The sequence below is a fragment of the Hypomesus nipponensis genome, chromosome 15 (genome assembly GCF_054491055.1).
Source record: "Hypomesus nipponensis isolate SF chromosome 15, ASM5449105v1, whole genome shotgun sequence".
NCBI lineage: Eukaryota > Metazoa > Chordata > Actinopteri > Osmeriformes > Osmeridae > Hypomesus > Hypomesus nipponensis.
In genome coordinates, this window is record NC_140375.1 from 16002501 (window position 1) to 16030000 (window position 27500).

General features: G+C 52.8%; 1 protein-coding gene across 1 annotated transcript in view; it reads left to right on the forward strand.

Moving 5' to 3' along the window:
* dync2h1 (dynein cytoplasmic 2 heavy chain 1) overlaps positions 1-27500 on the forward strand; it is an 88911-nt gene that overhangs the window by 3400 nt on the left and 58011 nt on the right. The window contains 42 exon segments of the mRNA XM_084673813.1: positions 31-144; positions 624-735; positions 1371-1495; positions 1651-1826; positions 2140-2335; positions 4028-4123; positions 4473-4637; positions 4737-4835; positions 4947-5086; positions 5363-5591; positions 6072-6199; positions 6455-6570; positions 7285-7412; positions 8068-8217; positions 8322-8527; positions 9601-9756; positions 10563-10677; positions 11733-11903; positions 12003-12161; positions 12429-12497; positions 12602-12756; positions 12984-13116; positions 13477-13594; positions 14013-14125; positions 14215-14328; positions 14823-14973; positions 17105-17310; positions 17666-17848; positions 18018-18200; positions 18584-18807; positions 18920-19035; positions 19906-20105; positions 20257-20388; positions 20524-20656; positions 21109-21316; positions 21427-21556; positions 21687-21842; positions 22802-23061; positions 24067-24313; positions 24719-24870; positions 25290-25434; positions 25879-25981. Of these exon segments, the coding sequence (XP_084529939.1) occupies positions 31-144; positions 624-735; positions 1371-1495; positions 1651-1826; positions 2140-2335; positions 4028-4123; positions 4473-4637; positions 4737-4835; positions 4947-5086; positions 5363-5591; positions 6072-6199; positions 6455-6570; positions 7285-7412; positions 8068-8217; positions 8322-8527; positions 9601-9756; positions 10563-10677; positions 11733-11903; positions 12003-12161; positions 12429-12497; positions 12602-12756; positions 12984-13116; positions 13477-13594; positions 14013-14125; positions 14215-14328; positions 14823-14973; positions 17105-17310; positions 17666-17848; positions 18018-18200; positions 18584-18807; positions 18920-19035; positions 19906-20105; positions 20257-20388; positions 20524-20656; positions 21109-21316; positions 21427-21556; positions 21687-21842; positions 22802-23061; positions 24067-24313; positions 24719-24870; positions 25290-25434; positions 25879-25981 (6412 nt within the window).

Genomic DNA, 27500 nt, shown 5'->3' on the forward strand with positions numbered 1-27500 from the left:
GTGACAGGATATACATGTGTCCCTGTGTAGCCTCTGTGGAGGGCTGCAGTGAGTCAGTTTGAGCGGGCTGTGGCCCCCGCAGAACAGGAAGTTGCGGGCAGACTAAAGAGCTACATCGCTGACGTACAAGAAAACCCACACCAGGTACAAGTGTCATTCTCTTACAAGTGTCTTTTTTTCAAGTGTAAATCTGGGGGCACGGTCAGTTTCTGTTTAGAAAAACTTGCATCTTTATTAGACTATTGAATGAATTACACAAAATTGACCGGAAACAGGATTGGTTACTTATTTATTCATTACGTATTCCTTTTTTACGTAGATTTGTAGCATGGGCATCTTGATCTTTTTCCCACTGACAGTTTACAGCACATTTTAGAGGTATCTCTAAATGTACATTTAGAGGGGGTCAGATGGCCGAGCGGTTAGGGAATCGGCTATTAATCAGAACGTTGCCGGTTCCATTCCTGGCCGTGCCAAATGACGTTGTGTCCTTGGGCAAGGCACTTTACCCTACTTGCCTCAGGGGAATGTCCCTGTACTTACTGTAAGTCGCTCTGGATAAGCGCGTCTGCTAAATGACTCAATGTAAACATGGTGTGGGTGCTGTGGCCTGGCGTGTGCAGCTTCTGCAGGTGTTCCAGAAGCACAGAGAGCTGATCCGACGGCCCAGCGTGAGCAGAGAGCTGCAGCCAGAGAGAGAGACGCTGCTGGCCAGACTGCTGGAGTACAACAAGGGTACATCTAACACCCAGCACTGAACACTACATTACCCATCACCCTAACCCAACCAGCACTGAACACTACATTACCCATCACCTTAACCCAACCAGCACTGAACACGACATTACCCATCACCTTAACCCAACCAGCACTGAACACGACATTACCCATCACCTTAACCCAACCAGCACTGAACACGACATTACCCATCACCTTAACCCAACCAGCACTGAACACGACATTACCCATCACCCTAACACCCAGCACTGAACACTACATTACCCATCACCCTAACACCCAGCACCAAAGACCTAATGTCATATTTCCCCCTTCACCCTATTTCCCCAACGCCATATTACCCAACGCCATATTACCCAACGCCATATTACCCAACACCATATTACCCAACACCATATTACCCAACACCATATTACCCAACACCATATTACCCAACACCATATTACCCAACACCATATTACCCAACGCCATATTACCCAACGCCATATTACCCAACGCCATATTACCCAACGCCATATTACCCAACACCATATTACCCAACACCATATTACCCAACACCATATTACCCAACACCATATTACCCAACACCATATTACCCAACACCTAACGCCTCGCCCTCTCTGGACCAACAGGACTGCGGACGGACTTTGAGAGCCGTTGCCATGGCGCCCCAGGGGAGAAATGTGGCCCGTTGGCAGGAAGGAACCTTCCAGAAGTGGTCAACAACATCGTCTGGGTCCGCCAGCTCACGCACAAGGTGTGCACGCGTCTCAAACTGGGGGTTGAGTTGTGGCTGGCCTTTAGCTTGACCACCATCTTCTGCAAAGTTTGTCATGATTTCTCTGACGTGTTGGTGTTTCTCTGTGTGTGTGTGTGTGTGTGTGTGTTTGTGTGTGTGTGTCGCTCTCTCAGGTGGAGGACTCCATCAGGATAGCACAGGCCCTGCTGGCAGACCTGTCTGGATCGCGCTCCTTCCTGCGCTTCTGTGACGACCTGCTGGAGGTTCTGCGCTCCTACGAGCAGGAGCAGTTTGAGGACTGGTCCAGGGACGTCCTGTCAGGCCTGGCTGACCCCAAGGCTGGCATCAGGTACGCTCACCCTCTCCCCCGGACAGGAATGTGTGTGAAGTAGCTACGGCTCTGGATCAAGGGACCTCTCGGTTTAAATGCGGTTGAGTCAATCTTCCTAACAAACTTCAAGTAGACCACGTCTTCTTCTTTCTTTTTCTTTTTTTTCTTTTTTATTAAAGCGCTTGCAGGTGGATACAAACTCTCAGCAAATAGGTTCAGAACTGCAACTGTTACTGTTATAACTTTGAACAAACAACAGGTTGTGTGCCCCCCCTGACCCCACCTCAGCATGCCTGTCCGTGGCTCCCCCTCTGACCCCTTGCCCTCCCAGCCTGCAGGCAAGCAGCCGGGTGATGGAGCTGGACCACGTGGACGGCAAGCTGAAGATCCAGTACTCAGAGAGGCTGCTGACTCTGCTCAGGGAGGTGAGGCAGCTGGCCGCCCTGGGCCTCCCCGTCCCAGCCAAGATCCAGCAGGCCGCCAGCACCGCTGACAAGTTCTACAGACAGGCCCTCATCCTCAAACAGGCAAGCCAGGCACACACACAAACACACACGTTTAGTATGTGTCGTGTACGCATGTGCGTCCGAATGGTATTGCGTGCCAGTAGCAGGACTCGCAACTAACTTTTGTCCTCACTGTCCCAGTACCGTCCCAAAGTGCAAAATGAACCGTCCCAAACTGAACTTGACCTGTCCCAAAATGTAAATTCTCGTTGTTGTTTTTTTTTACATTCTGACATGGGTTGTTGAGCGATTGTGGGTTCCTACGTGTTGTCATGATGATTAGCGTTTGAATCCACCTTGAACTGTCTCGTCTATAACCCAGTCATGCTCTGGGTCTCCCTTGTCTTTAGGTCTGGGTATGGAGATCACCCAGCTTGGTTTACTAGTACCTTCTCTCAAACAAGGATTGTTTTCTTATCCTTTTTACCTTTAAATAATACTACACCAAATCTACAGTACTCAAAAGGTCTGTTCCCTTCTGGTTTGGAACAATACCATACCTATACGAGAGTAGTGTGTGAACAGTTTTATACAGTGACTCTTAACCCCTTCACACGTCAATACACCAGGTAGACACGTCAGTGCTATATATCCTGATGGGATATGACACGTCAGTGCTATATATCCTGATGGGATATGACACGTCAATGCTATATATCCTGATGGGATATGACACGTCAATGCTATATATCCTGATGGGATATGACACGTCAGTGCTATATATCCTGATGGGATATGACACGTCAATGCTATATATCCTGATGGGATATGACACGTCAGTGCTATATATCCTGATGGGATATGACACGTCAGTGCTATATATCCTGATGGGATATGACTGGATCCGGCTGGCACGTGTACTTCTACGCAATCAGTGTCTAACACATCCTACCTTCTAAGAAACCTCTAGCTTCTTGTGGTTTCATTTTACATATACATTTTAGTCATTTAACAGTAGTCTTATCCAGAGAGACTTACAGTAAGTACAGGGACATTCCCCTGAGGCAGGTAGGGTGAAGTGCCTTGCCCAAGGACAGAACGTCATTTTGCAAGGGCGGGAATTGAACCAGCAACCTTGTGATTAATAGCCCGATTCCCTAACTGCTCAGCCATCTGAACCGTTATTGGGAATCGGGCAAGCAGTTTCTAATACATCATATGCAAGCAGTTTCTAATACATCCTGTCTAAATACACATTCTATTTAGTAAGTATTTCCATTAATTATTTCTCCAAGGTTCATTCAAACGAAGGCTTCCTAAGGATCCTTCGACAGGGTCAAGGTTATTTTCAACACTATTTAAGTAATCCATAGAGTCGTGGGGCTCAAATCAATGTCTGAATTTCAATGTGACGTACGTACACAATTGTCTTGCTAGTTTCATGGTGGGGCTAACACATTATTGGTATGGCTGTAGTAAAAACGGGTTCTAAAGGGAACTTTAAATACATAACACTGCTTGTAATGTAAATACATTGTTCATGGTTTAAGGAATTTTAAGCTAGAGTTAAATGTGATGATATGTTTCAGCCTCCTTGCGTTTAAACGTGTTGAACTCCTGGTGTATGTATTTTATATTATTATGGTCTATCGTCCCACAGTCTGTGTTGAACTGTCCCAGACATCTTTGTCATCGTCGCCGTGACGACGGGACACGGTTCATTTGGAGCCCTGCAGCAGAGTCAGATCCATAAGCTCTGTTTGGTGTTTTCAGGTGGCCCACTTCTACAACACCATCGACCAGCAGATGATTCCCTCCCAGAGACCCATGATGCTGAACCATGCCCTGGCCTTCGAGCAGGTCATCAAGGTACCAGCTGCACTCTCATCAATCTGCTTCTGTGTGTTCTCCCTGGTTCTGTGTGTTCTCCCTGGTTCTGTGTGTGTTCTCCCTGGTTCTGTGTGTTCTCCCTGGTTCTGTGTGTTCTCCCTGGTTCTGTGTGTGTTCTCCCTGGTTCTGTGTGTGTTCTCACTGGTTCTGTGTGCGTTCTCACTGGTTCTGTGTGCGTTCTCACTGGTTCTGTGTGTTCTCCCTGGTTCTGTGTGTTCTCCCTGGTTCTGTGTGTGTTCTCCCTGGTTCTGTGTGTTCTCCCTGGTTCTGTGCGTTCCCCCCGGTTCTGTGTGTGTTCTCACTGGTTCTGTGTGTGTTCTGTGAGCAGCAGAACCCACTTTCTCAGTCCAGAGAGTCTGGAGGGAAGCTCCACATCACCTGGGACAACCCCAAAGAGCTGGAGCTGTATATCGCCAAGCTGCAGTCTTCAGCAGAGAGACTCTCCACCGAGAACAGGAAGCTACGCAGGTGGCACACGGACTTCACAGAGAAGGTGTGCACCTCCTGTTTCCATCTGCGTTCTGGGTTTCTTTACACACATTGGGTGATGGTAGAAACGTCTTCCTGACTCTCTGTACTGTGGGCGTGTCAGGTGGTGAACCTGATGAACGTGGACCTGCTGAGGCAGCAGCAGCGCTGGAAGGACGGCCTGCAGGATCTACGCACCGGCTTCGCCACGCTGGAGGCCCAGGTAACCATGGAGACGGGACGGAGGAGATGAGGAGGGCGAAGATTTACAAGTGCTGTCTTCCATAACCTGTTCAGGGATTGATGTTGGTGTTGTGTGTGTGTTTGTGAGCAGGGGTTCAGTCCGGGGGACATGCGTGCGTGGAAGCAGCACTGGAACCACCAGCTGTACAAGGCCTTGGAGCACCAGTACCAGACTGGACTGGAGGCTCTCAACAAGAACCTGCCTGACATCAACATAGACCTCACCTTCAAGTAGATACCTGCCAATCTCCTTCTCACTCCCTGGCTCTTTCTTTCTCTCTCTTTCTTTCTGTCTCTGTCTCTGTCTTTGTCTGTGTTGCGGTCTTGTGTTCCTTGGCATCATCAACTAGTTTCGATCTGGAAACGTGTTGACTGGCTGCCATCATTTGTCGATGATTAACGTGTGAAACCTACAACCACACGAATCAAAGGAAATATACTATACCACACCCTCTCATGGTTAATGCCCTCAGTATCCTGTTGTTACTGAAATCCCCCTCTTCCCAGACAGGGCCGCCTGCAATTCCGACCTCCATACGAGGAAGTGCGGGCGCGCTACTTCCGGGAGATGAAGCGCTTCATCTCCATCCCCAGCCAGTTCAAGGGGGTCAGCGCCCAGGGCGAGGAGCTGATCTTCGGGGTGATGATCGACAGGAACGCCAGGGGCTTCCTCACCATCTTCGGCAAGGCCGAGGAGCTCTTCGCCAGACTGCTGGCCGTGCAGGACAAGTTCAAGGTCAGGGGGGGGTGGGGGGGTGGCGGGGCGGGGCGCGACACCTGCCGTTAGCCAGTGGGTTCAGGGTAGAGGGGATGGACTGGGCTACAGTGCTCAAGAGATCTCGGCTCGTGTTAGTTGGAAGGAGAAGTATGTGCTGCGTCGCTCAAGGGTGGCCGACCGTGCAGTCCTTCTTAGATGACACACATTATGCAGATCATGCAAATGGCTGATTCATTCGGCGGTGCTTGTTGTGGCCTGGGGGTGTTTTCTCTCACAGCTGGCTGCTGTTTGCATTCCTGCCTTCTTTATTGTCCTTCCCCCAGGGTGTGTTGTCACTGTGCTGGGCTGTCACGCATATCAAAGCTGTAGTAGCGAAACCCAATCTGCTCATAACAACAAAATCTGCTTCCTGCTGTCTCAGAATCTCAGAATGCTTGTGGCTTAGCGTAGTTTCTGTCCTCCTACTCACAGCCTCATGTTGTGTGTGTGTGTGTTTAGGAGTGGGTGGTACTGGGCCAGGTGGGCATAGAGGCCCTCGTGGAGAAGCACCTCCACTCGGTGCAGGACTGGGAGAGGAACTTCAAGGCCCTGAAAGCCAGGGGGAAGGAGTCGGAACGCCTGCCCAGGTAGGAGCGTCCTGGCTGGGGCCTTTGAGCCAGGGAGCCGGGGTAGGATGGAGGGCCTTCAGGCTCACTGTTCAACACCAACTTGTTAGACCTGTTTTTGATCTTACTGTCCAGTATATGATTCCGTCTCTGCTGTAAAAGTTCCCCTTTCTCTATCCATTTCTCTCTCCATCCATCTCTCCACCTCTCTCTCTCCTCAATCTCTCTTTCCCTCCTTCCCTCCCTCCTTCTCTCTCTCCCTCCCCTCGATCCTAGTGTGGAGAAAGTGGACTGTATCACGGTCAATTGTGAGCCAGTGAAGGCTGTGATAGATGACCTCATCCAGAGTCTGTTTGACGCTCTGCTGATGTCACTCAGGAAGTCCATACAAGGTAAACAGACCGAAACAGACAGAGAAGAGCAGCATCCTGATGTGACTGAGTCATAGTTCAACCAGTGGGCGAACTAACTGGGTCCAGAACAACTAACTTCCCTTTCTCTGTCTTGTTTGCATGAATTCGTTTTTTTTAATCTCTTCTATTTCTCTGTATAATTTTCCACTTCCCTAAGTCACTGTTGTCGACTTTGTTCTCTCCGTGTGCTCTGGCCCTCCCTCCCTGTGCTCTGCCCCCCCTCCCTCCCTGTGCTCTGGCCCCCCCTCCCTATGCTCTGCCCCCCCCCCCTCCCTGTGCTCTGCCCCCCCCCCCTCCCTATGCTCTGCCCCCCCCCCCTCCCTGTGCTCTGGCCCCCCCTCCCTGTGCTCTGCCCCCCCCCTCCCCGTGCTCTGGGCCCCCCCCTCCCTGTGCTCTGGCCCCCCCTCCCTGTGCTCTGGCCCCCCCCCTCCCTGTGCTCTGCCCCCCCCCCCCCCGGCCCCCCTTCCCTGTGCTCTGGCCCCCCCTCCCTGTGCTCTGGCCCCCCCCCTCCCTGTGCTCTGGCCCCCCCTCCCTGTGCTCTGGCCCCCCCCCTCCCTGTGCTCTGGCCCCCCCTCCCTGTGCTCTGGCCCCCCCCCTCCCTGTGCTCTGCCCCCCCCCCCCCCCCCCCCTCCCTGGCCCCCCCTCCCTGTGCTCTGGCCCCCCCCCTCCCTGTGCTCTGGCCCCCCCTGTCAGGCCACACCCAGGACATCGACAGCTTTGTGAGCGAGGCCATGGAGGCTCTGTCCAGCAGGCCTGAGAGCATCCAGGAGATCGGGGAGGCCAATGCCAGACACGGCCTCGTCCAGGCCCGCAAGCCCGACGTAAGACACTCAGCACACACCGTACATGGGTCACACGCTCATGTGGGGGGGGGGGGTCAGATGGCTGAGCGGTTAGGGAATCGGGCTATTAATCAGAAGGTTTCCGGTCCGATTCCCGGCCGTGCCAAATGACGTTGTGTCCTTCGGCAAGGCACTTCACCCTACTTGCCTCGGGGGGAATGTCCCTGTACTTACTGTAAGTCGCTCTGGATAAGAGCGTCTGCTAAATGACTCAATGAAAAATGTCCTCCAGTCAGCGCTGTAGAGCTAAGTGGGAGGAATGCACCTGTGTGTGTGTGGGCATACATATTTGTGTCCATATTTACCTGTTGGTGTATATATGTATATATATAGCTGCCTCCTCCCACCCTGGAAACTGTGTTCCAGCCATTCCCCTCCGGCAGAAGGCTGCAGTCCATCAGGAGTAAAACCTCACGCCACAACAACAGTTTCTTTCCATCTGCCACTGGCCTCTTGAACAAGGCCCACACAGACTTTAATCCTTCCTCCCAAAGGAATGCTCCTTCCTCCCAAAGGAATGCTCCTTCCTCCCAAAGAAAATTCCTTGTCTGTGCAAACTATATATATATATATATATATATATATATATATATATGTCTGTGTGTATATATCTCATGTATGTATGTGTGTGTAGATCCTGCCGCTGTTCCAGGCTGCGGAGGAGAAGAACCGTCTGCTGCGGGCGGTGGCAGGAGCAGGCCTGGACTCCCTCTCCACCCTGAGGGCCAGGTGGGACAAACTGGAACTGGTCATGGAGAGCCACCAACTCATGATCAGAGAACAGGTACACACACACACTCACACACACACAGACACACTCACACACAGACACACTCCCAGACACACAGACATACTCACTGTCTCCCTCCCTCTCTCTCTCTCGTCGAGGTGGAGGTGATGAGGAGTAATGCTGAGAGCCGTATCCAGGCGTACAGGCTGGAGCTGGAGAGGTTTAGGGCCCGCTGGGACCAGCTGAAGCCCAGGGACGAGGCGCTGGAGACGGGCGACCACGCCGCCCTGCTGGCCTGTGTCCAGACCATCCAGGACAAGAAGCTAGAGTTCCAGGAGCTGGAGCTCACCCGCACTCGTCTGCTGTAGGTCTCACACACACACACACATACACACACATACACACCTGAACACACACACACACACTCACCTAAACACACACACACACACTCATACACACCTGAACACACACATACACCCACTCATACACACCTGAACACACACACACACTCACCTGAACACACACACACACACTCATACACACCTGAACACACACATACACCCACTCATACACACCTGAACACACACACACACACACCTGAACACACACACACACACACACACATACACACACTAGGGGTGCACAATATATTGTATTAATATCGTTTTTGCAATATCACGTTGTTCAATATCGAAAATGTCCCGAAAAGTATACAATATTTTGTGGAGAGATGCGCCGGGGGCTGTGTTGGGATCAGTTTAGAGCATATTTCAATGGCCGGTTGCCCTGTAACACATGCACATTTCGACAACGTGAGTGAAGGGAGATAGAGACAGTGAAATAAAGAAGCGAGGAGTGAAAGGACAGAAAGAGAAAGTGCGTACTGAGAATCGAGTGTGTGTGGAGCGAAAGGAAAGAAGAGACAGAAAAGTCAGAATATGAGTGTGGCTCAGGGAGACGACGAAATTATGGAGATTGAAGAGGAAACGTAAGTAGCCCATAAAAATCTGCCTGCTGCAGCACTCTATAGAGCAGGCAAACTGAGCAATTTGATTTGACATGGCTTGAAAATCTTGCTAGTTAACATGTCCAAAAAAACGTTGAAATGAACTGTTTTTTCATAAGTAATCATATACTTTGTGTAAATTATAATTACGTTTAAAGTATTAATTATACAAAACATCACAAATCTAGCCAGCTATGAGCGTCCATGACATCTGAAGGGTTCTTGCAGACCGCCACACATATGTTTAAGAATATCGAAATAAATATTGATATCGCAATATTCATGCTCAATATCGCAATATCACATTTTGTCAATATCGTGCACATATACACATACGCATACATACATACACACACACCTGCGCCGACACACGCACACACACACACACATACACAGTCTCTAACAGTAACACATCACTGTGCCTGTGCCAGTGAGGACTGTCGGCACTTTGACGTGGAGGCCCCAGACCTGTCCCTGGCCCAGGAGATCTTGCAGGACATGGAGCAGTGCTCCAGCATGTGGTCCCTGTACGAGGAGTGGCACCAGGGCTTCCAGGAGAAGGCCCAGGAGGACTGGATCACCTTCAGGTACAGGAGGCTGCTCCAAGCACCAGGAGGCTGCTCCAAGCACCAGGAGGCTGCTCCAAGCACCAGGGCCCCTCTCACTCAGGAGCCACTGTGTGGAGGGGGGTGTGTTTGGGAGATGTCTCTGCAGGTGGAGGTGTGTGTGTGTTTGGGAGATGTCTCTGCAGGTGGAGGTGTGTGTTTGGGAGATATCTCTGCAGGTGGAGGTGTGTGTTTGGGAGATATCTCTGCAGGTGGAGGTGTGTGTTTGGGAGATATCTCTGCAGGTGGAGGTGTGTGTTTGGGAGATATCTCTGCAGGTGGAGGTGTGTGTTTGGGAGATGTCTCTGCAGGTGGAGGTGTGTGTTTGGGAGATGTCTCTGCAGGTGGAGGTGTGTGTTTGGGAGATGTCTCTGCAGGTGGAGGTGTGTGTTTGGGAGATGTCTCTGCAGGTGGAGGTGTGTGTTTGGGAGATATCTCTGCAGGTGGAGGTGTGTGTTTGGGAGATGTCTCTGCAGGTGGAGGTGTGTGTTTGGGAGATGTCTCTGCAGGTGGAGGTGTGTGTTTGGGAGATGTCTCTGCAGGTGGAGGTGTGTGTGTTTGGGAGATGTCTCTGCAGGTGGAGGTGTGTGTTTGGGAGATGTCTCTGCAGGTGGAGGTGTGTGTTTGGGAGATGTCTCTGCAGGTGGAGGTGTGTGTGTTTGGGAGATGTCTCTATGGAAGTGTGGAGGGGTTTTCTCTCTCTCTGACAGGCTGAGGCGTGTCTCATTTCATTTACGTTTGATTCCCAGCTGTGTGTGTGTGTGTGTGTGTGTGTGTGTGTGTTGCAGGAGTAGGACATACCTGTTTGAGGAGTTTCTCTTCGTGTGGCAGGACCGACTGAGGAAGCTGGAGCAGCACACCAGCATGTCTGTCAAACTGCAGGGAGAGGTGGACAAGTACAAGGTGAGAGAGAGAGAGAGAGAGGGAGAGAGGGAGAGAGGGAGAGAGGGAGGGAGAGAGGGAGGGAGAGAGGGAGGGAGGGAGGGAGGGAGGGAGGGAGAGGGAGAGGGAGAGGGAGAGGGAGAGGGAGAGGGAGAGGGAGGGAGGGAGGGAGGGAGGGGAGGGAGGGAGGGAGGGAGGGAGGGAGGGAGGGAGGGGGAGGGAGGGGGGGGAGAGAGAGAGAGAGAGAGAGAGAGAGAGAGAGAGAGAGAGAGAGAGAGAGAGAGAGAGAGAGAGAGAGAGAGAGAGAGAGAGAGAGAGAGAGAGAGAGAGAGAGAGAGAGAGAGAGAGAGAGAGAGAGAGAGAGAGAGAGAGAGAGAGAGAGAGAGAGAGAGAGAGAGAGAGAGAGAGAGAGAGAGAGAGAGAGAATGACTGGGAAAGAGAGAGAAGAGAGGGGCACAGAATGTATCTCTCAGTATGTAGCTAGGCTGTAGCTAGGAGTTCGGCCGATTCACACTTTATTATTGAATCAAGTCCTGAACCGCACACAGAGAACCTCATGAACCTCTCAGCCAGCTGGTCCTGAACCTCAGTTCACTGAGCAGCCACACAGCACAGCACAGCACAGCACTCAGCATGGCCCAGCTGCATGACATCAACTTACATTACTTTGTTGATTGGAAGTCGTAAAAAGTGGGAAGTCGTAAAAACTAGGATGCAGTCAGGATCAGCAGACAGCACACGGTGGCAGATCCGCTCTTACACAAGTGAAACTGAGCTAGGCCCAGGATGGGGGGGCTGGGCTTTCCAGGGGTCAATGGGCTTTTTTAGTTACATAACCTTCAACTGCCTCTTTTTCACTCTGCTGTCAAATAGGCTCTAAACAGTCTGTGGAATTATATTTATATATGTATGTACAGTATGTATACAGAAATGTATGTCTTTTGCGTGTTTGTATGGATACTGAATTTGCTTTGGAATTACATACATATTTCTTGTCATGCAATACAGTTGAATGTTGAGAGTCATGGACAGAGGCCATGAGAAATTCAAGTGTGTGTGTGTGTGTTTGTGTGCAGAGCGTGATCCCGGTGCTGAAGTACGTGCGTGGGGAGCACCTGTCCCAGGACCACTGGCTGGACCTGTTCAGACTGCTGGGCCTGCCCAGAGGGACCACCCTGGAGAGACTCACCTTCTCAGACCTGCTCAGCGTGGCCAGCACCATCACTGACAAGGCCCTGGAGCTCAAGGTACACACACACACACACACACGCTACGCACATACACATTCTCAAAAACATGCAGTGACCTCCCCCTGTGTGTGTGTGTGTGTGTGTGTGTGTGAGCAGGACCTGAACAGCCGTGCCCAGGCTGAGGTGACCATCAGAGAGGCTCTGAGAGAGCTGGACCTGTGGGGGGCTGGTGCTGCCTTCAGTCTTACTGAGTACACAGACAGCAGCACACACACTCTCACTCTCATCAAGGACTGGAAGGACATCGTCAACCAGGTACAGCACACACACACACACCCCCTCTAGCACGGCACTTTGTCAGGTGTGTGATCGTCAGTACACACAGCAGAGGAAGAGAGAGCTGCTGCTGTGTTCAGGGTGTGTTCACGTCCTGCTTCCTGGTTCAGGGTATGTTGACTTCTTGCTTCCTGGTTTAGGGTGTGTTGACTTCCTGGTTCAGGGTGTGTTGACTTCCTGCTTCCTGGTTCAGGGTGTGTTCACTTCCTGGTTCAGGGTGTATTCATTTCCTGCTTCCTGGTTTAGGTTGGAGATAACAGATGCCTGCTGCAGTCTCTCAAAGACTCTCCATACTACAAGGGCTTCCAGGACAAGGTGAGGCTACACACACCACACCACACAGACACACACACACCACACAGACACACACCACACAGACAGACAGACACACACCACCCTGCCCCTCCCTGTGTCCCCAGGTGAGCCTGTGGGAGGTGCGTCTGTCTGACCTGGATGAGTACCTGGTCAGCCTGAACGCCATCCAGAGGAGGTGGGTGTACCTGGAGCCCATCTTCGGACGAGGGGCGCTGCCCCGCGAGCAGGCCCGCTTCAAACGTGTCGACGAGGACTTCAGGTACACACAGCCTCTACTGTGCGTCCAGGCACGTGTCTGTTTGATGGTGGAGCGTGTGTGTGTGTGTTCACATTGTGTGTGTGTGTGTGTGTGTGTGTTCACATTGTGTGTGTGTGTGTGTTCACATTGTGTGTGTGTGTGTGTTCACATTGTGTGTGTGTGTGTTCACATTGTGTGTGTGTGTGTGTGTGTTCACATTGTGTGTGTGTGTGTGTGTGTGTGCGCAGGTCCATCATGGCTGATGTTCACAGAGACAGCAGAGTGGTCTCTCTCTGTTCTCGAGCTGGGATCAGGAACTCCCTGGTCTCCATTCTAGACCAGCTACAGCGCTGCCAGAAATCACTCAACGAGTTCCTGGAAGTAAGAATGCTCTTCACGCACGCACGCACACACACACAGTCACTCTTCATCTGTCACCTAAATGTGAATAACAAGGAGAATAGATACCAATGCGCAAAGTTATTTCAGAAGGATGAATTCATTACATTTCAATTTTAGTCATTTAGCAGACGCTATTATCCAGAGCGACTTACAGTAAGTACAGGGACATTCCACCTGAGGCAAGTAGGGTGAAGTGCCTTGCCCAAGGACACATCGTCATTTTGCACGGCCAGGAATTGAACCGGCAATCTTCTGATTAATAGCTTGATTCCCTAATCGCTCAGCCATCTCACTCATCTGACACACACACATTGTGTGTGTGTGTGTGTGTGTGTGTAGGAGAAGCGTTCTGCGTTCCCCAGGTTCTACTTCATCGGGGATGACGACCTGCTGGAGATCCTGGGTCAGGCCACCAACCCAACTGTCATCCAGTCTCACCTCAAGAAGCTCTTCGCTGGTGAGACACACACACGCACACACACACACACACACACACGCACACACACACACACACACACGCACACACACGCACACACACACACACACACACACGCACACGCACACACAACGAGTGTATCTGCCTCAATAGATGGAAGTGATCGAGGGATAGATAGTTGGACAAATGGATGTAGAGGGATAGATTTGGGTTTATATTTACATTTAGTCATTTAGCAGACGCTCTTATCCAGAGCGACTTACAGTGAGTACAGGGACATTCCCCCCGAGGCAAGTAGGGTGAAGTGCCTTGCCCAAGGACACAACGTCAGTTGGCACGGCCGGGAATCTGGTAACCTTCAGATTACTAGCCCGGTGCCCTAACCGCTCAGTCATCAGACTCCCTATATGTGTGTGTGTGTGTGTGTTTCCCTGTGAAGGGATCCACAGTGTGGAGTTTGACGAGCAGGGCCAGCACATGGTGGCCATGCGCTCTCTGGAGGGAGAGCTGGTGCCTCTGCGAAACCTCATCCGCATCTCCAGCCAGGTGGAGGTGAGTGGGGCTGGGGGCTGCTTCATGCACAGAGCTGTCTGCTGCTGAAGGCTGCAGGACTGCAACACTGTGTGTGTGCTGTCCTCCAGGTGTGGCTGAGCGAGTTGGCGTCTGAGATGAAGAACACTCTGAAGCACCTGCTGTTTGAGTGCGTGTCTGCGGGGAAGAAGGGGCCGGTGGACCCCTCACGCTACCCCTCCCAGGTACCTCCTGAGCGAATCCTAACTGGGGAGTCCTGTGTGTCTCCTGTGTGACTCCTGAATGAATCCTCACCCCTGAACGACTCCTAAGTGGGGAGTCCTGTGTGTCTCCTGTGTGACTCCTGAATGACTCCACCCCTGAACGACTCCTAACTGGGGAGTCCTGTGTGACTCCTGAATGACTCCACCCCTGAATGACTCCTAACTGGGGAGTCCTGTGTGTCTCCTGTGTGACTCCTGAATGACTCCTCACCCCTGAGCGACTCCTAACTGGGGAGTCCTGTGTGTCTCTTGTGTGACTCCTGAATGATTCCTCACCCCTGAGCAACTCCTAAATGGGGAGTCCTGTGTGTCTCCTGTGTGACTCCTGGATGATTCCTCACCCCTGAGTGACTCCTAACTAGGGAGTCCTGTGTGTCTGTTGTGTGACTGGTCTAAGTGGGTCCCGGATGACTCCTGTGTGACTGGTATGTGTCTTCCGTGTGCCTGCGGTGCAGATCCTGTGCCTGGCTGAGCAGATCCAGTTCACTGAGGATGTGGAGAGGGCTCTGAGGCAGCAGGGCCTGCAGCAGCTGGAACTGGAGCTGGCTGCCAAGCTGGAACACTACACCAGCGTGGACACCAGCTCAGAGGAAGCCACTAACACAGGTCTGTGGGTGTGACGGTGGGGGGGGGTGTCTGTGGGGGGTGTGCCTGTGGGTGTGAGGGGGGGGGGGTGTCTGGGGGGGGTGTGCCTGTGGGTGTGAGGGTGTGTGGTGGGGTGTCTGGGAGGGTGTGCCTGTGGGTGTGAGGGGGGGGGGGTGTCTGGGGGGGGTGTGCCTGTGGGTGTGAGGGTGTGTGGTGGGGTGTCTGGGGGGGGTGTGCCTGTGGGTGTGAGGGGGGGGGGTGTCTGTGGGGGGTGTGCCTGTGGGTGTGAGGGTGTGTGGTGGGGTGTCTGGGGGGGGTGTGCCTGTGGGTGTGAGGGTGTGTGGTGGGGTGTCTAGGAGGGTGTGTGGGTGTGGGGGGGGTGTGTCTGTGGGTGTGAGGGTGTGTGGTGGGGTGTCTGGGGGGGGTGTGCCTGTGGGTGTGAGGGTGTGTGGTGGGGTGTCTGGGGGGGGTGTGCCTGTGGGTGTGAGGGTGTGTGGTGGGGTGTCTGGGGGGGGTGTGCCTGTGGGTGTGAGGGTGTGTGGTGGGGTGTCTAGGAGGGTGTGTGGGTGTGGGGGGGGTGTGTCTGTGGGTGTGAGGGGGGGGGGGGTGTCTAGGAGGGTGTGTGGGTGTGGGGGGGGTGTGTCTGTGGGTGTGAGGGGGGGGGGGTGTCTGGGAGGGTGTGTGGGTGTGGGGGGGGGTGTGCCTGGGTGTGGGTGTGAGTGAGTCTTTGTGTGTGTGTGCCTGTGTGTGTGTGTGTGTGTGTGTGTGTAGACAGGAAGCAGTGTAAAGGGAAAGGGCCCATGGGGACCTCCAGTTTCAGAATGCTGCTTTTGTTTTACGGGATTTCCCTCAAGCTGTCAAACCTTTTCTTTGTAATAATCAGGAGTTTGTGGAGATTGATGTAATTTTACAAACTTTCATGAAAACATGTAAGATTCAAAGATGTGTCCTCTTGGTACACTACTCTTCCATAGTGAGTAACTTTCGAAATGACAGCAGATCTCCAGAATGAACAACAAGATATCATAAATAATTGAGGGAAAATTACTGGACTTCCCCCCCTTATTGTTTACATCCAAGTACCAAAATCGACATCAGCGACAAGAATAGGCGGGTCTTTTTCTCTTGTGGATCATCGATGGAAATCCCAGCAAAAAACTTTCCTTTAAATGTGCTAGGATTTTCCAATCACATTTTAGCATGGATGACTGGATGGATTTACTGACAAAGAGACAGACAGGCTATAGACCTTTCACACAATTTCTGTATTTTTGACTGGAAAAATACGCAATCATCGTGGTAAGACCGTAAGTCTCTCAGTAGACTATAATGCTTTAGTAAGGTAGTCTATATCCTCTTTACTCTACATACATCATGTCTAAGCGGATGACGCTAATAATTTGTCATTCTTGTTAACAGTTCAGTAACAGTTAGCTTGATTGCTCTCACTTACCTTGATACTTATGGCCAAATTCCTTGAGGATTTTTTATTGTTATTTTTTCTTTTTGGTGATGGAGTTTTCCTCCACAAGTCTTGTAACGTCGGCAAGTGTAATATTTGGTAAATCCGTTAACTCATTTGTGTAGACTCTCTGATCCATTTTCTCCTGTGTTTACGCTTGACAGGAAGTCCTGCACTGTGGGCTCCAGACCCCTCGTGCAGCTAGCCACAGGTCCTCACCCAGCACTGTGGGCTCCAGACCTCTCATGCAGCTAGCCACAGGTCCTCACCCAGCACTGTGGGCTCCAGACCCCTCGTGCAGCTAGCCACAGGTCCCCACCCAGCACTGTGGGCTCCAGACCCCTCATGCAGCTAGCCACAGGTCCTCACCCAGCACTGTGGGCTCCAGACCCCTCATGCAGCTAGCCACAGGTCCTCACCCAGCACTGTGGGCTCCAGACCCCTCGTGCAGCTAGCCACAGGTCCCCACCCAGCACTGTGGGCTCCAGACCCCTCATGCAGCTAGCCACAGGTCCTCACCCAGCACTGTGGGCTCCAGACCCCTCATGCAGCTAGCCACAGGTCCTCACCCAGCACTGTGGGCTCCAGACCCCTCATGCAGCTAGCCACAGGTCCTCACCCAGCACTGTGGGCTCCAGACCCCTCATGCAGCTAGCCACAGGTCCTCACCCAGCACCCTCCTTCCCACAGAGGCCAGCGTGTTGCAGCTGAAGCTCAAGGCCCTGATCCTGGACGTGATCCACAACATCAGCGTGGTGAGGGAGCTGAGCCGGGCCGGGGTGAGCAGCCCTGAGGCCTGGGCCTGGAGGAGGCATCTGCGCTTCTACCTGGGCCAAGACAAACACTGCCTCCTCCACATGGTGGACGCCTCCTTCAGCTACACCTACGAGTACCAGGTGACACACACACTCATGCACACACACTCACTCACTCGCACACAAACACACCTACTCACTCACTCACTCACTCACACACACACACACACACACACACACACACAGGCACACACTCAATATATGTTCTGCCAAAATACTCAAGTCAACATAATTACGAATGAGGAACTGGGAAGAAACTAATATGAGCTAGCTGTTTCTCTCCACACGGGGGCGCTGCTCACCCAGAGATCCCAGCTAGCACTGCTGCTCTCTGTACTGCAGTCCCTCTGCAAAGCCACACTCCCCTTCCCCCCCCCCCCCCCGCTCCGTCATCCACCATCCCTCACCCGCTCCTCCATCCCTCTCTCCGTCCCAGGGGAATGCAGCTAAGCTGGTGCACACGCCCCTGACAGACAAATGCTACCTGACCCTGACCCAGGCCATGAACATGGGCCTGGGGGGCAACCCCTACGGGCCGGCCGGCACAGGAAAGACCGAGTCTGTCAAAGCCCTGGGGGGCCTCTTCGGACGACAAGTACTGGTCTTCAACTGTGACGAGGTACACACACACACACACACACTGGTCTTCAACTGTGACGAGGTACACACACACATACACACACACACACACACACACACTGGGCACACCGACTGAAGTACACTTCCAGTGAGCGAGGGGGGGCATGCGGATGATCCATGATGGTCTGTGCGTGTGTGTGTCCGTGCAGGGGATCGATGTGAAGTCCATGGGCCGTATCTTCGTGGGCCTGGTGAAGTGTGGCGCGTGGGGCTGCTTCGACGAGTTCAACCGCCTGGAGGAGGCGGTGCTGTCTGCCGTGTCCATGCAGATCCAGGCCATCCAGAACTCCCTGAAGAACCACACACACAGCTGTGAACTGCTGGGCAAGGAGGTGGGGAACACACACACACACACACACTCACACCCTGAAGATACACCCTCTTTGTTGAGTCCCTTTAAAGCAGGGGTGTCCAATCCTGGTACGCAAGGGCCACTGTCCTGCATGTTCTAGATGTTTCCCTGCTCCAACACACCTGATTCAAATGAATGGTCATTACCCGGCTTCCACAGAGCTTGATAACAACCCATTAATTTGAATCAGTTGTGCTGGAGCACGGAAACATCTAAAACATGCAGGACAGCGGCCCTCGAGGACCAGGATTGAACACCCCTGCTTTAATGGATGAACTCTCCTTTCTCCCTTCCTTCGATTTTCCCCTTCTTTTCTTCCCTCCCTTCCCTCTTTCCTCCCTCTCTCCCTGCCCCCTCCTCCAGGTGGAGCTGGACCCTAACTCGGGGGTGTTCATCACCCTGAACCCAGCAGGGAAGGGCTACGGGGGCAGACAGAAGCTTCCGGACAATCTGAAGCAGCTCTTCCGTCCCGTGGCCATGACCCGGCCGGACAACGAGCTCATCGCCGAGGTCATCCTCTACTCCGAGGGCTTCAAGGAGGGGAAGGTCCTGGGGTGCAAGCTGGTCGCCATCTTTAACCTGTCCAGGTGTGTGTGTGTGTGTGTGTGTGTGTGCAGGGTGTGTATGGTGAAACATGTTGTGTTGTGTGTTTAGAGTTATTAAGCCTGAAGCACATTGAGGATGTGTGTGTGTGTCCAGGGAGCTGCTGACCCCCCAGCAGCACTATGACTGGGGTCTGAGGGCTCTGAAGACGGTGCTGAGAGGCTGTGGGAGCCTGCTGCAGCAGCACAAGAGGAGCCACGCTGCGGACCAGAGTACGACCTCACCACACACACACCCACACACACCCACAGCACCCTGTCACCTACCGTCCTCACTGTCCTCTCTGGTCGTTTCACACTGTCCCTTCTCCTGTAACCCTCGCTGTCTCTCCTCTCTCTCTCTCTCTCTCTCCTCTCTCTCCTCTCTCTCTCTCTCTCTCTCTCTCTCTCTCTGTGTCTGTCTCTGTCTCTTTGAAATGTTGTTTACCACCTCCTTTTCCCCCTCCTCCTCTTCTCCCCTGTCTCTGACCTCTCTCTGCCTCCTTCTCTAATACCTACCTGTCAATAGCTTTCTGATTCCCCATCTCCTCCCACCACACACAAACTCCTCCTGTGTAGTCTGGCTGGGTGCCCTGGTTTGGGCCTCCAGCAGCTTTGCAGGGCAGAAAACAGAAGTATTGATGAGCTCAATTGTGACACGACTAACAATTAGCTGCCCTGCAGAGACAGAATAATGATGCCCAGGTTGACTTTGGTACCTGCACCACCCCGTCTGGCTTCCTGTCAGATCCCTCCCTCCCTCCCTCCCTCCCTCCCTCCCTCCCTCCCTCCCTCCCTCCCTCCCTCCCTCCCTCCCTCCCTCCCTCCCTCCCTCCCTCCCTCCCTCCCTCCCTCCCTCCCTCCCTCCCTCCCTCCCTCTCTCTCCCTCTCCCTCTCCCTCTCCCTCTCCCTCTCCCTCTCCCTCTCTCTCTCTCTCTCTCTCTCTCTCTCTCTCTCTCTCTCTCTCTCTCTCTCTTGTCTCAGTCATCATGTCCCTCTCTTTCTTGTCTTCCTCCAGTCCCCCCCCCCCCCCCCCCTCCTTTATCAAGTCAAACGGGAGCAGAATGTCACAGTTCAGCCCCTTCACCCCCCCTCTCTCTCCAGTCAGGGAGAGCAGCCTGGTGGTGCAGGCCCTGAGGCTCAACACCATGTCCAAGCTGACGTTCGCCGACAGCTCCCGCTTCGACGCCCTGGTGCGGGACGTGTTCTCCGGGGTGGACTTCACCGACGTGGAGGACCAGGCCCTCACCTCCGCCCTGCGGGAAGCCTACCAGGACGCTCGCCTGGAGCTCATCCCCAGCCAGGTAGGGGGCGCTGCGGAGCAGGCCCGCCCACACGAGTGCATGTGCAGTCAGATAGAGGGGTGGATGGAGAGCCAGACTGAGGGGTGGAGGTGCTGAGATAGAGGGGGGATGGAGAGCCAGACTGAGGGGTGGAGGTGCTGCTGTGCTGCAGATGAAGAAGGCTGTGGAGCTGTCGGAGCAGCTGAGGCAGAGGATGGGCGTGGTCATCGTGGGGCCCAGCGGAGCCGGCAAGTCCACCCTCTGGAGGATGCTGAGGGCTGCCCTGGGCAAGATGGGCAAGGTGGTGAGTACACGCACACACACACACACACACACACACTGCTGCTGCTGCCACACACACACTGCTGCCCAGCACACAGAAGAACGAGGTGATTTCCTAACATGACTGTGTGAGCGCTGTTCTTCTGACTGTGTGCAGGTGAAGCAGTACACGGTGAATCCCAAGGCCATGCCCAGGCAGCAGCTGCTGGGGCACATCGACATGGACACCCGGGAGTGGGCAGACGGGGTGCTCACGCACAGCGCCAGGCAGGTGGTCAGGGAGCCCCAGGGTACGGACCGCCGCACTGCAGCCCCGACACAACACACCACAACAACACAACAGCAACACAACCACCACACACCACTACAACACACCACTACAACACACCACAACAACACAACCACCACAACACAACCACCACACACCACAACAACACAACACACCACAACACCACACAACACCACCACAATACAACCACACAGCAATACACTAAAGACCCAGCACAATAACACAACCACCACAACAACACAACCACCGCACAGCACAATAACACAACACACCACAACAACACCACCACAATACAACCACACAGCAATACACTAAAGACCCAGCACAATGTGTGTCGTGTCATCAGAGCATCTGTTGAAACAACTGCTGCTGCTTTTAAGACTGCTCCTGGTGTGTGTGTGTGGGTGTGTGTGGGTGTGTGTGTGTGGGTGTGTGTGTGTGTGTGTGGTCCAGAGGTGAGCTCCTGGATCGTGTGTGACGGGGACATAGATCCAGAGTGGATAGAGAGTCTGAACTCTGTCCTGGACGACAACCGCCTGCTCACCATGCCCAGCGGGGAGCGCATCCAGTTTGGACCCAACGTCAACTTCCTATTTGAGACACACGACCTCAGCTGCGCCTCGCCAGCCACCATATCACGCATGGGCATGATCTTCCTCAGGTCTGTCTGTGTGTGTGTGTGAGTAGTGTACTGGTCTGTGTGTGTGTATTGTCTACAGTGTGTGTTCATTTGACAATGGAAACATATTCCGTGTGTGTGTGTGTGTGTAGTGACGAGGACACAGACGTGAGTGCGTTGGTCAAGTCGTGGCTGAGTGGTCAGCCTGAGCAGAGCAGCAGCAGTCTGGACAGCTGGCTAGGAGACTACTTCCACAGAGCTCTGGACTGGGTCCTCAAACAGGTAGCCCTGCCTAGAACCTAGACCCTAGAACCTCCCAATGACCTAGCCCCCCCCCCCCTGCATGAGGCTTACCCTACAGCTACACACGTGTATATATTTAGTTTTTAAAATGACCCCCCTCCCCCTTCAGAATGACTTTGTGGTGGAGACCAGCCTGGTGGGCACGGTGCTGAACGGGCTGTCCCACCTGAGTGGGGTGACGGAGAGAGGCCAGTTCCTGGTGGGCCTCATCAGAGGCCTGGGGGGAAACCTCCACCTGAAGACCAGGCAGGAGCTCTCCAAGGAGGTGAGGCCAGGCTGCCAGCCATGGATCCTGCTGTTAAAACACTCCTGGTCATTAGGGGTGGAACAATACATCGTTGAACAATATATCGCGATATATATATATTTTTGTATGTATCGTAGAGTTATCGCAATATTTTTACAATATGATGTCCGTTTGATTTTATCGGTTGAGCTAACATCACACAACCTACTCTGCACCTGCGTAATGCGTGCATTTATTGCATTCACAGAAATCCTTTGAACTGAGTTAACTTAATAGTATGTACAACAAGGAAAATTCTTGAAAATATCTTATGTTTTGGATGTTTTGGTCTCTTTTTGTGTTTCTATATGGCTGTGTGTGTGTTTCTATATGGCTGTGTCTGTGTTTCTATATGGCTGTCTGTGTTTCTATATGGCTGTGTCTGTGTTTCTATATGGCTGTGTCTGTGTTTCTATATGGCTGTGTCTGTGTTTCTATATGGCTGTGTCTGTGTTTCTATATGGCTGTGTCTGTGTTTCTATATGGCTGTGTCTGTGTTTCTATATGGCTGTGTCTGTGTTTCTATATGGCTGTGTCTGTGTTTCTATATGGCTGTGTGTGTTTCTATATGGCTGTGTCTGTGTTTCTATATGGTTGTGTCTGTGTTTCTATATGGCTGTGTCTGTGTTTCTATATGGCTGTGTGTGTGTTTCTATATGGCTGTCTGTGTTTCTATATGGCTGTCTGTGTTTCTATATGGCTGTGTCTGTGTTTCTATATGGCTGTGTCTGTGTTTCTATATGGCTGTCTGTGTTTCTATATGGCTGTGTCTGTGTTTCTATATGGCTGTGTGTGTGTTTCTATATGGCTGTGTCTGTGTTTCTATATGGCTGTGTGTGTGTTTCTATATGGCTGTGTGTGTGTTTCTATATGGCTGTGTCTGTGTTTCTATATGGCTGTGTCTGTGTTTCTATATGGCTGTGTGTGTGTGAGCACAGGTGCTGAGCTGGGCCAGAGAGAGCCCTCCAGACCCCAGGAAGCCCCTGGACACCTTCTTCCACACTGAGTCGGGCCGCCTGTGTGCCTACACCCTGCAGCGGCCTGAGGGCCTGAGCCTGGATGAGCTGGCTCACACACACACCCTCCCCGTCATCCAGACCCCCGACATGCAGCGTGCCCTGCACTGCTTCACACACTGGCTCTGCGCTCCACACAGACAGCCTTTCATACTGGTGGGACCGGAGGGCTGTGGCAAGGGGTGAATACACACACACACCTACTGTACACACACACACACAACTACTGTACACACACACGCACACACATACTGTACACACACGCACACACCTACTGTACACACACGCACATACTGTTCACACACACACATTCAGACACGTACTATGCATACACACACAGGTGTATATTTATATTAGGGCTGAAGGTGACATGTTTGAGTCATAGGTCCGAACATCATCCTCAGTCATCAGATCACAAACCCACACACGCTGATTCAGGGAGGGCCAAGGCTGATGCATGTGACACACACACACACACACTTTCAAACCGTTATCTCAAGGCTGGTTTTATTTAAGGGGTGACCTTTTCCTAGAATAGCAGAGACCACAGAGAGGCACAGGGGAGTGTGTGTGTGTGTGTGTGTACGTGTGTGAGTGAGTGTGTGTGTGTGTGTGTTTAGTGACTTGTTGAATCTACAGTAATTGCTTCTGTCCCTGGGGGGGCGGAGCTGGGTTGTGATTGGCTTTTACACTCCACTTGAGCCCTGAACTCCGCCTCGCCTCGCTGAAAGGTCACAGCGCCATGGAGACATCCCCGTCCATCTGACATAAGAACATGTTATTCGTTTCCTCAGCCCCTTGCTCGCTTATACAAACATACACGCATGCACACACCTACACACTTAAACAAATATACAAACTCTCTTCCCAATCACGCCTCTCTTTGTTTGCACCCTAACAAAATGTCTCAGTTTGCCCTCGGGTCTGTTCTCACAAACACTGTTAACCAGGCCTTTAGTAACACCGGCTCTGTTAAATACAGATTTAACACTCCTCCCCCCTCTCCCTCCCCCCTCCTCCTGCCTTCTGCCTCCTCCACTTAAAATCTGGAACCATTCTGACCTTCCCTCAGCTTCCTGTCTTTGATACTAAGATCACACGTGTAGTAGCCTGCTGTTTGGTTTCATTGTGTGTGTGTGTGTGTGTGTGTCCGCGTGTCCGCCTGCACGTGCTCTCGTCCCCCCCAGCATGCTCCTGCGCTACGCCTTCTCTCGGCTGCGCTCCACCCAGGTGGCGGTGGTCCACTGCAGCGCCCAGACGACGTCACGCCACGTGCTGCAGAAGCTGCTTCAGACCTGCCTCCTGCTCAGCTCCAACACGGGCCGCGCCTACAGGCCCAAGGACTGCGAGAGCCTGGTGCTCTACCTCAAAGACATCAACCTGCCCAAGCCAGACAAGTGGGGCACCAGCAACATCATAGCCTTCCTGCAGCAGGTGGAGAACTCAGCCCCCTACACGATCCTTATAGAGTTAAACTCCCCTCTGAATGATCCTTATAGAGTCAAACTCCCCCTACACGATCCTTATAGAGTCAAACTCACCCTTGAATGATCCTTATAGAGTCAAACTCACCCCTGAATGATCCTTATAGAGTCAAACTCACCCCTACACGATCCTTATAAAGTCAAACTCACCCCTGAATGATCCTTATAGAGTCAAACTCCCCCCATACACAATCCTTATAGAGTTAAACTCCCCCCTGAATGATCCTTATAGAGTTAAACTCCCCCCTGAATGATAATTATACCGTAGAACATGCTTCTAGTTGAACATGACACAGATGATGTGAACGCTTCTTCACACTGCATAAATAATGCCTGAATAACTGTATCTCTGTAGGTGTTGACTTACCAGGGCTTCTATGATGAGAACCTGGAGTGGGTGGGGCTGGAAAACATCCAGGTGGTGGCCTCCATGTCAGCAGGGGGCACTGTGGGGCGACACCCACTCACCACCCGCTTCACTTCCATCGTACGCATCTGCACCATCGAGTGAGTACCCCTCTCCCCCCTCCCCACACACACACACACACACACACACACACACACACACCCCTCTAACCCCCTGGGTCTCTCCCCCCCCTGGGTCTCTCCCCCCTGGGTCTCTCCCCCCCCGGGTCTCTCCCCCCCGGGTCTCTCCCCCCCCGGGTCTCTCCCCCCCTGGGTCTCCCCCCCCTGGGTCTCCCCCCCCTGGGTCTCTCCCCCCCCGGGTCTCTCCCCCCCTGGGTCTCCCCCCCCTGGGTCTCCCCCCCCTGGGTCTCCCCCCCCTGGGTCTCCCCCCCCTGGGTCTCTCCCCCCCTGGGTCTCTCCCCCCCTGGGTCTCCCCCCCCTGGGTCTCCCCCCCCCTGGGTCTCTCCCCCCCCTGGGTCTCTCCCCCCCTGGGTCTCTCCCCCCCCTGGGTCTCTCCCCAGTTACCCAGACAAGGAGCAGCTCCAGACCATCTACTCCGCCTACCTGCAGCCGGTCCTCCAGCGCAGCCTGGGCAGCCAGGCCCCCTGGGCCAGTGCAGGGAAGGCCCACCAGCTGGCTGGCTCCCTGGTGCAGCTCTACCAGCAGGTACTGGGGCAGAAGGCTAGAAGAAGAAAAAAGTTTTCCCCCAAAAGGTTTCCAAAGGTTGAAAAGATGATTTCAAAAATATTTCAAATCTTTTTTTACTTTTTGGTGTGGTGAGTGAGATAAATGATTTCCCCGAAAAGGTTTGTAAAGGTTGAAAAAATAATTTTCAAAAAAAAATGTTTAAAAAAATTGTGTGTGTGTGTGTAAAGAAACATTTCTTCAAATATTTGACCTACAGTTTTGACCTACAAAAAAAAATATTTATAAAAAAGGTTCCAAAAATAGTTTACTTGTTTGTGTGGTGGTGAGTGGGGAAAAAAAAGTTGCACTTGAAAGATGTGTGTACTTTTGCAATCTCTGGTGTAAATGTTGTGTGTGTGTGTGTGTGTGTGTGTGTGTAGAATACGTGTGTGTAACCTCCTCTCCTGTGTCCTCCTCTCCCAGGTGAAGGCTAAGTTCACAGTGGATGACTACAGTCACTACCTGTTCACTCCCTGCATCCTGACACAGTGGGTCCTCAGCCTGCTCCGATACCACCTGACCACAGGTGAGCCTGACCCCTGACCCCATCACTAACCTCACCCCTGACCCCATCACTAACCTGACCCCATCACTAACCTCACCCCTGACCCCATCACTAACCTCACCCCTGACCCCATCACTAACCTCACCCCTGACCCCATCACTAACCTCACCCCTGACCCCATCACTAACCTGACCCCATCACTAACCTCACCCCTGACCCCATCACTAACCTCACCCCTGACCCCATCACTAACCTCACCCCTGACCCCATCACTAACCTGACCCCATCACTAACCTCACCCCTGACCCCATCACTAACCTCACCCCTGACCCCATCACTAACCTCACCCCTGACCCCATCACTAACCTCACCCCTGACCCCATCACTAACCTCACCCCTGACCCCATCACTAACCTCACCCTGACCCCATCACTAACCTCACCCCTGACCCCATCACTAACCTCACCCCTGACCCCATCACTAACCTCACCCCTGACCCCATCACTAACCTCACCCCTGACCCCATCACTAACCTCACCCCTGACCCCATCACTAACCTCACCCCTGACCCCATCACTAACCTCACCCCTGACCCCATCACTAACCTCACCCCTGACCCCATCACTAACCTCACCCCTGACCCCATCACTAACCTCACCCCTGACCCCATCACTAACCTCACCCCTGACCCCATCACTAACCTGACCCCATCACTAACCTCACCCCTGACCCCATCACTAACCTCACCCCTGACCCCATCACTAACCTCACCCCTGACCCCATCACTAACCTCACCCCTGACCCCATCACTAACCTCACCCCTGACCCCATCACTAACCTCACCCCTGACCCCATCACTAACCTCACCCCTGACCCCATCACTAACCTCACCCCTGACCCCATCACTAACCTCACCCCTGACCCCATCACTAACCTCATCAGAAAAGTTTTTTTGTGTGGTTTCGCTAATGAGAATATTTATGTATGGGTGAAAAATTTGAGATTCATATATATTTGTGTTCAGTCAGTGCTGTGTTCTGCTCTGTGTCCCTGTGTGTGTTGAAAACACACATTTCAGGGTCTAACTTTCATCCTGGGATAAGATGCTGTTCTGTTCTCAAGCTGTCCACATCTGCAGTTTCTCTTCCTCCCCCTCTCCTCCACTTTCACCTTCTCCCTCCCTCCCTCTGCCTCGCTCTCTCTGTCACTCATCCATCTCGCCCTCTTTCATCATCCCTCGCTTTCTGCCCCTTCATCTCTCCCACTGTCACTCTCTCTCTCTCCCTGCAATGTGTGCCTGCTGTGATAGTGGGGGCCAGTCATTTATTTTAATTAAAAGTGTCTGGATACAGGCTTGTTTTTCCCCCATGACTCATCATTTTTTGCTTCCCTCCTCTGTTCATCGTGCTGCTCACCTGTCTACACGGTATGTAACACCCTCTCCCCTGTCCGCCGAAAGAATTCCCTGATGGGTTTGTGTGTCTGTGTCAGTGAGTGTGTGTCTGAATTATGCTCTAACGGGTGTGTGTTTTGTGTGTCT